Genomic DNA, 12,843 nt, shown 5'->3' on the forward strand with positions numbered 1-12,843 from the left:
CAGAGGCATGTAGCCATCACATCTCTTCTCAGAGATAAGCTACCATCGCCCTAGCTGGTTTATTTCCATTTCTGGTTGTAAGCATATTTCAGTATTTTCCATTAATGAAATGAAGTATTATTTCCGCTGCATCTTTGTGTATATGGTTATCTCTGTAATTTGTTGCGTTCCTGTTTAAATCCGGATCAGTGGTATCAGAGCAGTCTGCTTTTTCTCTGTTTTTCTTTGCATGTCCCCAACGAGGTTGGGATATAAGGAGTTAGGGCTTGAACTGGTCGAACCTTTGCAAGACCAGCCTCGCAAATCTCGACGGCCTCCCATGGCGGATGAAAAGAAAGACGAGGGAGTAGGAGATCCTATCAAAATCTTGCTCGAAGAAGCGCTCGAGCGGCAAAGGAACGCGATGATGGATAGCTTTGCGCAGATCCTTCAGCGGCTACCCAGAGGCGACGCATCAGCTTCCAACAGCGACTCTGGAAATGCCACGTCGTTTAAGGTACAAGTTAATTTTGAAATCCCCATCTTCGAGGGTCAAATAGACGCAGATGCCGTAGAAAAATGGTTAAATCTGCTAGATGGGTATTTTTCTGTTCATGAATTTTCAAATCCAGAAAAGATTGTTTTCGCTCTTCTCAAAGCAGCCCCCCACGTCAAGGACTGGTGGGAAACCTACTGCGAGCAGAAGGATGAAAGTACAGGCTCACTATTTTCAGCCGCACCCACTTGGAATGACTTCCGGGATGCCATCAAGGAGCAGTACTACCCTGTCGGAAGCTATGAGGACAAATACATCAAATGGACCACACTGCGGCAGGGACGAGACCAAGATGTGCCGGAGTTCACAAACATTTTTCATACCCTTCGCACACAGTTGGGTATCAAAGATTCTGAGCTGCATCTAGTACTCAAATACCGCGGCTGCCTACACAGATACATCCAGGAAGAGATGGGTTTCTTGAACATCTCCTCACTCGGCACAACATACCGATACACTGTCAAAATCGAGCAAAAGTTCAAACAGAAGAAGCGAGACTTTGGATCTGCAAATCCGAAGCCCAAAGGACAAAGCCAAGGCGGGGTGACCTAAGACAAACCGTCAAAGCCGCAAGAAAAGAACAACACCATGAAGCTGAAGAAGGACACAGGAAAGTGGTGTGAGTTCCACAAGAGTCCCACACATAACACAAGTGAGTGTCGGACCAAGCAGTCGCTGGTGGCCGAGTTGAAGGCTTCCGAATCAGATGCATGTTCCAACCCTGAGCCAGAACCCGACATGGGGAATGGCAAAGGGAAGCAGATCATTGATGCGGATCCCAGCGCCACTGTTGCCACCGCCAAGATCCAGAAATATGAGCCCGAAAATCCAGAGGAAGGGGAGTGTCTTTTCCACTCATAGATGTGGGTGAAGGGTTCGCCGCTACAATTCATTGTCGATAGTGGCAGCCAAAAGAACCTCGTTTCAGCAGAGGTCGTGAAGCGGTTGGGCCTACCGACTACACCACACCCACAGCCGTACAGTATCGGGTGGCTTCATGAAGGATGAGATCTGAAAGTTCACCAGCAGTGCCGCCTTCCCTACAGCATCAAACCCTTCACAGACGAGGTATTGTGTGATGTTACACCTCTGGATGTTTGTGATGTATTATTAGGCCAACCATACTTGTGGAAGCGACATGCTGTGTATGAGTCCAGGCCTCGTGCTGTCATTATTTCTTTGAATAATTCATTATACAGGATACTAGAGGTAGCCCCACCTACTGCCACATCTTTGATCACTACCAAGAAAGGCAGCAAGCTCATCTCACAGACCAGGAAATTCATCTGTCTGGCTCACTTCCAAAATAAGGGGAAGATCGTTGCTACATCCATGACCCCTGCAAAGGGTTCCTCCATGCAGCAACAACAACAAAGGGATACAGTCATGACAAAACACAGGAACAACTTCTCCTCACCCACAGGGGTACCACACAAGTTTCAGGTGGGCAACAAAGTCTGGTTGCATCGACAGAAAGAACGCCTTACCAAAACCCATCAGAAGCTCAGACCACTCCGACATGGTCCTTACAGCAATACCAAGGCTATGGGGAACAATGCTTTGGAGCACATCATTCCTCCATTCCTTCGCTTGCACCAAATGTTCAATGTGGACCATCGTCGACCATGCTTCCCACCATCACTGGACACATCAGAGATTGCAGGACAAGTTCAGCAGATGGAGGAACTCAACGCAATGGGGACCATTGCTTCCTAAGGGGGGAGGAATGATCCAGGTGGATGTTGGTGGCCACCCACCAACCCATTTGGACCCCCACAACTGTCTCTTTCAGTCTTTTCAGTTTCCTAAATTGTAGCACAGTTTACTATTTTTAGCAGTTTTTTTGGGTCCTGAACTTCCGGAGCTGTTTTTAGGCCCTAAACGACGTTTTTTTGGGAATTTGGGGCAACATGGGTCCATGGACCGATGTTGCCTCCCAAAGTGGTAGTACTCGGATAGATCTTTCTAACGAGCTATCGTACGCGTCAAACAGAGATCGTATGCCAAAGTTACGACCTCGGGAAATTGATGTACCAATTTACCCAAACGGGGCCCACAATTTGGCGTTTCATCTTCTAGGGTTAGGTTTCGGGATGTGAATGGTTTTCCATTGTTTCTCAACAATAAATAGGCCTTCGAGCCTCATTGTAACACAGTTCGGAACAGTTCAGAGGCATGTAGCCATCACATCTCTTCTCAGAGATAAGCTACCATCGCCCTAGCTGGTTTATTTCCATTTCTGGTTGTAAGCATATTTCAGTATTTTCCATTAATGAAATGAAGTATTGTTTCCGCTGCATCTTTGTGTATATGGTTATCTTTGTAATTTGTTGCGTTCCTGTTTAAATCCGGATCAGGTGGTATACTCCCAATAGTGGCTAGTCAAAGGCTTCACATTTGCCTAGGCACAAGTTTGAGGAGTAAAGTCTCACCTATTGCAACCCTAGTTAGTGTGAGTGACCTCGATGAGGCATTATAAGACACCAAGGCAGGATTGGGAAATATAGAAAGGAATGATCTATTCGAACTAGTGAGAACTAACACCCCATAGTAGTTGTAGTGGATCTGAGAGTAGGAAGGAGATGGAAATAGGGGGATGACTGAGATTGAGGAATAAAGAAGGAGCATTGAAGAGGAGAGAGGAGGCCAAAGAAAAATGTAGGAAGGCTTTAAGGATTAAACACAGGAGGGAAGATATTAAAATGGAGATAGAGCCTTAGCAAATAGAAAAATAAAAGATAGAAACAGTGAAAAAGACATATAGATACATGAGAACTTACCTAAATTAGAGTCCACAAAGAGAGACCAATATTAATTGTAGTGACATTAGTCTGATTGTGCTACGAATGACCCAAGATCCCCATCCTAAATGTAGGACTGTAAGTACTCCAAGAGAGGTGATGTTCCACTGCAGGTAAATGATAACATAAACCAAGGAAATGTTGAAATGACCGTGTTCCCATTGGGAGCATCTTGTGTGTTGAAAAGAAATCTAAAATTCTCACTTTAGAAGGATTCCAAAGGAGAGATAGTCCCCTTGAAGCACTTTCGGTGTTTAAAGCCAGGGAGTGACAGCCTTTCCAAAAGAAACATCAATATTGATTAACATCTCAACTGAACATTTTGTTTCTTACATCATGACAATTATGGGTTGTTCTTTAATAATTTTGATCATCAAAAGCCTCTATTTTGGTTTCGCATTAAGGCCTCTAATATTCCACAATATGACCTTCATTAGGGCTTTGAGGGGGAAGGGGAGAAAGATTATATCATAGGATATATTTTCCTTGAGTTGACAAGTATTTTGCCTAGATCTTGGAAGAGTTGTTTGTTACTCTTTCTCGCTCTTTTATTTTTCCCGTTTCCTATTTTATATTTTTCCTTAGGAGAATTGTTTTAGCTCCTAGAGAGGAGCAATAAGGGGATTTTCCTTTGGGTAGTTTCTCTTGTTTTTCATATGCTTTTTTTGTTTTCTAGGTAGTGTGAGTGTTGAGATGATTGACACGTCGCCCAGGGGCATATAAGTTGTCAAAATCAGCTTAGGATCGTGTGGCATGCTAGCCCTTGTCATGGTTGTAATTTTTCCCACGGAGTTTCGAATCGATGACCTTTACACCATGAAGTGCCTTAACATAACACCCTGTCACCTTCTGCTCTATGATCATGGGCTATTTTTCCTGTGATTTTATATAAGATTTTGAAACTAATTGAATTTGTTAATCTGATATGAATTGAGGATATTTTCTTGCCAAGCCTGTGTAAGGGTATGCAGATCCAAATTATTTAAAATCCACATGATCTTTGTCCTCTTCCTCTATTAAGTTTTTTATTTCTTGGACCATTTCTACATCTCCCTACTCCTTGCCTTTTTATTTTCTTTCCAATTTCCTACTATTGTTCTTTTCTTCTTCCTCCTTCGATGGTTCGATGAGAATGGTCTTTCTGGACTTTGGATGTTTTCTTCTACTTTAAAACAAACTTAATCTCTTTTAGCCTAAACTATAAATATACTTACAAAATATATATAAAATATATATAATTCAAATATATTTTAAAAAATATATAGTTTATTATAAATAATAATTTATTTAAAATGAATACATCAATATAATATATAATCTAATCTAATGTATTTGACAATACTTGAATATAATATTAAAAATAAGTATATTGTATCATGCAAAATTAAATTAATATGGTTAAGATAAGATTTTTGGATTTCAATAAATATTTTTAAATTATATATATATAATTTTTTATATTAGATTTTTTATTTGTTATATATATAATTTTCATATATTAGATTTTTTTATTGGTAGGTTATGCTTAAGGGGATTTGATTTGAACTAGTAGCTTATTAGAAGTGCTTTAACAATGCACTTATTCACAATCAATTTAACACCCATAGGTTTTTACATATTTAAGTTAAAACTTTCAAATTTTATAATTTTGTAAAATTTAAAAATCTTATATATTGAAATTAATGTAAATTTTATTTAATTAATAATATTAATCTTATAAATTAAGAGTTTATCTCAAAATTAAAATATTATGATTGAAATAAATGTCAGATCATGAAAATATGAGAATTACCCAATTATATATATATACCTTTTTTTTATATATATATATATATATACCTTTTTAATTATATTATGGATGTCAATTTTTCTATGTATTTTCTGATTTAATTTCTCTAAAATTTAATAAAAAATTCTTGAAATCAATACTAAACTTTTCACGCTGCATTTTTTTCTGCATTCTTTTTTGTCCATATATACGATCAAAATCTCATATCTCATTTTAAATAACAGAAATTAAAATTGATTCAAAACAATGTCACCAGATTCCCACTGATATTTAAACAACCCTTTAAATTCCATGAAATTGTCTGAGATGATGTTGAACGTGTCAGAGATGATGTAAATTCCGCCGCCAACAGGGCCGACACCCTTGTCGAAGTTCAAACAACTTTGAAGTTCCCAACGCATCGTTCAATAAAATATGGCTCGAGTAGTTGAGATGTCTAATTGTTGGGATAGGAAGCATTAATGTGGAACGAAATCCCGCGACGACGATAGGGAGATGCCACTGAAGATTGGAAGGAAGCAGACCACCTTCTATATAACATTTCTGCGCTTCATTCCCATTTCCTCTGAACTTATTGTTTGGTCAATTCAAGTTATTATACCGGATTCCCACTACGTCATCCATGGCCGCTTCTCCACTTATTCTTGAATGTAACTCCTCCGCCTCTTTTGCGCAGTACCAAGGCTTGCGGCGAATCGAGCCCACGGCGCATTGTGGACGATTTTTTCATAAACTGAGTGCTGGAACGTTGCTCATACTTACAATTTGTTTGATTTCATGTGTGGGTTATCAATGCAGTAGAATTAAAATTTTGGGTTTTGTCTGCAGGTGGCGGAAATGGTAAAACCAGGGCTATAATGGCGTCGGCTCCCAAACGAGAAAAGGATCCGAAGAAGCGGATCGTTATAACAGGAATGGGGCTCGTCTCTGTTTTCGGAACCGACGCCGATACGTTTTATGACAAACTTCTGGAGGGACAGAGCGGTATTGGGTTCATCGATCGATTCGATACCTCGAGTTACAGTGTTAGATTTGCAGGCCAAATACGTGAGTTTTCTGCAAATGGGTACATTGATGGGAAGAATGACCGCCGGCTTGACGATTGTTGGAGATACAGTTTGGTCAGTGGGAAGATGGCTCTTGAAAATGCTCATCTATGCAAGGAAAAACTGGAGAAAGTATTTAATATTTTTCTTACGAGCCCATGATTTTTTTATATCTTTCATCCACTTCTGAGTAGTTTTTTTTAAATAAATTTAAAAATAGAGTTGGATTTTAGAGGGAAAAAGGCTCCTAAAGCACAAATCCATCCGTACCAGGTAGGTAATTCCAAGCTCAAGGTCAATCCCAAGCTCAAGGTTCCAAATTTAAAGCAGACATGTTTTTTGTCAACCCTGCACATGCCCATCTTATCAAATTGGGATAGCGATGAACATACATATGCATGGTTCCATGAATGCTATGCATGTTCACTATGCATGGTTCAGAGTGGAGGTGGGTTCTAATGTCCAAATTTCAATGGTCAACCAGGGAGGAATTAATTGCACATTTCAATGCTCATAATTGAGGGTGAAATTGCATATAAAGGAGTATAGGTGGTAAATTAGAGTGGACATTTCAATGCTCAATTTACTAAGAGATTAAAGTGCACATTTCAATGCTGATGAGGCACATTTCAATGCTGATGAGCTAAAAGTGTACATTTCAATGTTATGATTTTAATTGCACTTTGATAAACTGCACTATGATACCATGGCAGGGCATTCATGACTCTGTCTTTAATATAGTTATGTGCCAGTGTTATGAGTGAGACTTCTATTTATGATACCATGGCAGGGCATTCATAACTCTGTCTTTAATATAGTTATGTGCCAGTGTTATGAGTGAGACTTCTATTTCAGACCCTATAGTATTTTAAATGTGGCTTGACATGGCCGCTCGATACCCAGAGCATATTGATTTCTGTTTTTTTTCATTTCAATGGCAGTGGCATGGCGACGTGTTATATCAGGGTATAGAGCGGCCATGTCAGGCCGCATTTAAAATATCGCATTTAAAATGCTATAGGAACTGAAATAGGAGTCACAGTGCTATGAGTGTACACATAAATACGAGTGACATTCATGGGATTATGTCTAAGAATGCATTCATGAATATTCATGGTGTGAAGTCTCTGGGCAGAGAGTCAATATTCTATTGGTCAATAGAACTAGATGAAAAATTATCAGAACAGTATTCAGCAAAAAATTAAAGAAAGAAATTTTTGTGTTTGGCATTATTTATTTTATCTGATCAAATAAAATGAAGCTGATGATCACTGAATAGGCCCGAAACTTGTAAAAATGCTAATCCATTTATGTAAATGTGGCACCCTGCACCCACCCCACCTTGAGATTTGGAATAATTCTGGCTTCTCTAATTACATGGTATGTCTGAAAAGGAGTCAAGAGATAAACAGAGACTGTCTTGTTCTAACATGACTGTTCTATTCCACACAGGTGGACAAGAGGCGTGTAGGGGTGCTGGTGGGGACGGCTATGGGCGGCCTTACAGTCTACTCTGTTGGAATAGAGACTCTTTTACACAAGGGTTTCAGGAAGATGTCACCATATTTTGTTCCTTATATCATTTCAAACACGGGATCTGCATTGTTGGCAATTGATACGGGAGTAATGGGTCCGACCTACTCAATTTCAACAGCATGTGCAACAGCCAACTACTGCCTGTATTCAGCTGCAAATCATATTCGCAGAGGTGAAGCAGATATCATGCTTACAGGTGGCACAGACGCTTCGATTTTGCCGGCTGGTGTAGGTGGATTTATTGCTTGTAATGCCCTTTCACAGAGGAATGATGACCCACAGACAGCTTCCAGACCATGGGACAGAGATCGTGATGGGTTTGTCGTGGGTGAAGGCGCTGGCATGCTGGTGAGCTTAAGCTGAACTCAGCCACTGTGGATATTTTTTCTATTTTACTGCTCAATGCAAAATGTAGAACATAGGGAGCAGAATAGCAATCACAGTTGGCCTCAGATGCATAATGAACTGGTACCCTGATCATTGTTGTCATATTGACTGATCTGAATTACTTAGCCATTAAAGGTAGAATTGTCAGGAATGCTTTCATTTTCAAGGGACATATGAGCGTAGATGCATAAATTAGCTCTTTTTTAATGAAACAACAGTCCAGTTTTTCAAATATCATGCCTTGTCATAAATTTGGGTTTGAGTGAGATAAAAATGATATTTGTAAATATTTAAAGATAATTTGAGACAATGGGCAATTCACACTATAAGAACATGGGGATTTTGATAAACATGGTTTGTCTTTTCTCCAAACCAGGTTATGGAAAGTCTTGAGCATGCAAGGAAGCGAGGAGCTCCCATAATAGCCGAGTACCTCGGTGGGGCTATCACTTGTGATGCTTATCACATGACGAATCCACGTCCTGATGGGCTTGGAGTTTCAATGTGCATTCGGAAATGTTTGGAAGATGCAGGAGTTTCACCAGAGGAGGTAAGTGTCTCCTCTGTTTTAATGAAGATCTAACAGTAGTGTAGAATTACTTAAACTAGTTTCTTATGTTTAATAGAGCTTTGGTAGAGAGTATTCTAATGAATCCTGCCCAAGGCTTAATGATAAATTATCATATGGTCAATAACATTTCAGGTCAACTATATCAATGCTCATGCAACATCAACCCAGGCAGGAGATCTGAGAGAGGTTAAAGCTATCAAGAACGTTTTCATGGATACTTCTAGCATCAAAATGAATGGAACAAAGGTGAAGAGTTCATTACAAATCAGTTCCTGTGATTGATTGTAACTTTTTGTTTGTAACTAGTACATATGAATTTTGCAATTTACCAAAATGAATTTCAATACATACAACCCTTAATGACAAGTATTTTGAAACTCATCTAAATGGATTTCAACAAACGCATGCAACCTTCCATAAATGATTTCTCTTAGCCCCAAAAGTTGTGCCATTCTTTCCCTTGCAAACAAAATGTGTGTTTCTTTCCATTCTTTCCAGTTCATGATTGGGTAGTGTAAACACAATATATGTTTCTGATATTAAATATGGCTTTCCATTCCAAGTCTATGATTGGGCATACTCTTGGTGCTGCGGGTGCACTGGAAGCTATTGCAACCATAAAGGCTATCACCACAGGATGGCTTCACCCCACAATTAATCAATTTGTAAGTTGACTGCTACTATGGCAAAGTTTTGCTAAGAACTACTTGAAGAGTAACCATGCTTTTTCTTTTTATATAAATTTGGTTACTGTTTTCGCTATTTCTTTCTGAAAAGTGTGAAGGGATTAATTCAATTTGAGTGTTGATATGCTTGGCAGAATACCGAGCCTGATGTTACTATTGACACGGTGCCAAATATAAAGAAGCAGCACGAAGTACACGTTGGTAAGATAACTTGATTAGGGTTCTTGGTACAGTGTATAAATTTGGAGAACTCTAAGATTGTGCACAATATGAAACTTTAATACAGTGATTGGTTTGTTATTTGCCATATTCATCTTTAGGTTGTATGAAGGCTTCCAGCTTATTGTTTGTAATCAGGAGGAGGAGGATAGGAGAATGTGAAATGGAGACCCTTGCTTTGTTTTTCTGTTTCTGTTAACCAATTTAAAGTTGTTCTCGGAGTTGCATTAAATTGAAGGGGTAATTTGTTTTCCAAAGATGAATGTGATTTTTTTAAAATTGTGACTGATTTTTACATGTTTATGACAGGTATCTCCAACTCTTTTGGATTTGGTGGTCACAACTCAGTGGTAGCCTTTGCTCCATTCAATCCTTAAAACATGCTATCAACGCCATTTTTTCAAACACTTGCTTTTCTATTGAATTGCCATGAATTGATGCATCCATTAATCTGTGAAGTAGTTATCCTTGATTCAGAGAGTCAGAGATTTTTCAACGTTTTCTTATTATCTTACATGAATCAGCTGTAGAGGAAATAATTTGGCTTTTTCATGGTTTTTAAATTAGATTTTTTAGACGATTAGTAGCATTGGACAACGGGCAAAATATCCCGATTCGACATCAGTGTAATAAGTTAGAGGAAGTAGATTTAAATTTTCAATTTGCTTCTCAGTTAGCTATTATCAGAGAACTTACAAAATCAGCCCTCATATACAAGAGCATTTTTTCATCTTTTACGTCACCTGGTGTGGAGATTTCTGCAAAGATGATAGTGAATTCAAACATTGATTTTTTTCTGCAGAGGTTACCATAATTGTGTAGTGTGAGAGTTTGAGAGTCTTGAGGGGTTGAAAGTCAATATTAAATTCATTTCATCTGGTTTGAATGTGCATCATTTAATTGTGATGTACAAGGTTGAATTTGCACTATCTATTTGGATTTTATTTTCATATATATCTAAATTTGTAAGTTTTATGTTTTAAAAGCTTTTATATCTTGAAGAAACAAAGAGGCAACCTCATTTATTGTGATGTACAAGGTTGAATTTGCACTATCTATTTGGATTTTATTTTCATATATATCTAAATTTGTAAGTTTTATGTTTTAAAAGCTTTTATATCTTGAAGAAACAAAGAGGCAACCTTTACTCTGTGTATCTCTCATTTCTACAACTAGTCTAATACAGGCGGTTTCTATTTTAATTGTGAAAATCTAAACTTCACTATTATGATAATCAGAGGAAGATTTGAAAGACACTGATGTTAGAATATGAATATACTTTGAATGTAGACACAGACTGGAATTTTTTTGTAAACTGGGAAATCTTTGTAAGCTTTGGTAAGCCTAGGTTATGAAAGGACAATTAAGCTTTTTTTGGTATAAAACTAGATTATACCAAATTCTGGATTGAAAAAGCAAAAGCATAGTTGATGAACATGAACAAATATTTCCTAATTTATCAGTATTCCGGCAACCTAAAAGCTAGGCTAGCTATTGACCAGTTAAACGACGAAACCACTATTTGGTGGCTTAACACCAAAACTACTAACAAAATCAAGGAGAAGGAGATGACATGGAAACAATTTAAGGAGGTGTTTAAGAAATAGTATGTACCTTAAAGATAATTTGATGACAGCCAAGGAGTTTCATGACTTGAAACTGGGAAGTATGAACATAGACGACTTCACCACAAAGTTCTTAAGACTACTGAGATGTGTACCTTACCTTAAGGGAGAAAAGGAAAAATTACAGAGATACCTGAGCTGATTACCCGCGTCATACCGAAATCGAGTTGAATTCAACAACATAAAAAGTTAAAACAATGGGCGAAGTTATAAGAAAAGAAAATTTGTGCCATAAGCAATTTAGTCAGAAATCAAAACAATACAAACCATGTCTGCTAAGAAAAAGGAGAGATCAGATTTTAGGGGAAAGGAATTCAAATCCCCACAATCTCACACCAAGACCAAGAGTTTTCAAGGAAATAATTACAGTGGAAATGCCAGTACCCCATTCAACGATGTTCCAAAGTCCACACAGTTAGAAGGCTTCAGAAATGGGAAAGGAAATGTTATTAGGGAACCCCTAAAATTGTGGGAGTTTGGAGAAGCCCATCTGGCCTAAAATTGCCTACTTGAAAAAGAAAATGACATATTAGCCATACACCATATCCAAAGAGCATCCACGATTAATGATGTAGCCAAAGACATTCCAAGGATCAGTGCAGCCTTAGACAACCATCAAGCAGAACATCAACCCTCAATGGTTGAAATAGGCAGTAAGATAAATACTAAACCTATTACAGTCCTTATAGAACCAGGTTCTAGTCAGAGTTGTGTGTCACCTAAGGTAGTAGAAAGTTGTAAAGTAGGAAAAAAAACATAGACAAGGTTGGCTTGTGCATCTGGCCACCGGGACAAAAAGGAAGGTCACAAAATTGATCCCAGATTGTGCTTTAAAAATGGATGGATTACAAATTGTTGTAAATTTGAATATCCTACCATTGGGATCATACAATGTGTTGATCGACACGGACCGGTTAGAGAAACACAGGGTGATTCTCAATTTGCTTGGATAAGACCTTTGATTGTGTAGGTGATGAAGGGAATGCACGAACAATCAAGGGAATACCCAAATCGATAATTTTAAGACATTTTTGTTGTAAAAATGGTGTGCTGGGAAGGGTTGTAAAATTTATGTTGTTTAGTTGGTTGACACAACAATAGAAAACGACAAGTTCAATCTCCAAGACTTTGTCGTCCTTGAGGAGATTAGAGACGTGTTTTTGGAAAAAAAAATGAGACTACCACCCAAACGAGATATGATTTTCACCATAGATCTGGTAGTAGGGTTGACACCTGTATCCAAGGCCCCTACAGAATGATTATACAAGAACATACAAAACTTAAAATACAGCTACAAAAATTATTGGAAAAGAAGTATATAAGATCCAACAGATCACCATGGGGAGCACTGGTTTTATTAGCGAGGAAGAAGGATGGAACACTAAGACTGTGCATATGCCATAGATTACAGGAAGCTAAACAAGATGACTATCAAAAACAAATACCCACCACCAAGAATTAACAATTTATTTGATCAGGTCCAAGGTGCAAAGCTTTTTTCTACCCACTACCAAGAATTAACAATTTATTTGATCAGGTCCAAGGTGCAAAGCTTTTTTCTAAACAATTTATTTGATCAGGTCCAAGGTGCAAAGCTTTTTTCTACCCACTACCAAGAATTAACAATTTATTTGATCAGGTCCAAGGT

General features: G+C 38.2%; 1 protein-coding gene across 1 annotated transcript; it reads left to right on the plus strand.

Annotated features, from left to right (window-relative positions):
• The first annotated feature begins 5,668 nt into the window (after positions 1-5,668).
• LOC149184623 (3-oxoacyl-[acyl-carrier-protein] synthase I, chloroplastic-like) lies at positions 5,669-10,456 on the plus strand. The gene is made up of 8 exons (XM_089418957.1): positions 5,669-5,862; positions 5,927-6,303; positions 7,624-8,055; positions 8,471-8,644; positions 8,798-8,911; positions 9,229-9,330; positions 9,486-9,552; positions 9,880-10,456. The coding sequence occupies exons 1-8, from the start codon at positions 5,748-5,750 to the stop codon at positions 9,945-9,947; spliced, it is 1,449 nt and encodes a 482-aa protein (XP_089275083.1). The 5' UTR covers positions 5,669-5,747; the 3' UTR covers positions 9,948-10,456.
• The last annotated feature ends 2,387 nt before the right edge of the window (positions 10,457-12,843 follow it).

This window comes from Pinus tabuliformis, chromosome 3_2, assembly GCF_031772625.1.
Source record: "Pinus tabuliformis cultivar Carrire ecotype Pingquan chromosome 3_2, CPIR1, whole genome shotgun sequence".
In the NCBI taxonomy this organism is placed as follows: domain Eukaryota; kingdom Viridiplantae; phylum Streptophyta; class Pinopsida; order Pinales; family Pinaceae; genus Pinus; species Pinus tabuliformis.

Coding starts and splice junctions, on each gene's coding strand:
- LOC149184623 (XM_089418957.1), top strand. CDS start 5,748: ATGGCCGCTTCTCCACTTATTCTTGAATGTAACTCCTCCGCCTCTTTT. Junction 8,645..8,797: donor CAGGAGTTTCACCAGAGGAG/GTAAGTGTCTCC, acceptor ATAACATTTCAG/GTCAACTATATCAATGCTCA. Junction 9,331..9,485: donor ACCCCACAATTAATCAATTT/GTAAGTTGACTG, acceptor TATGCTTGGCAG/AATACCGAGCCTGATGTTAC.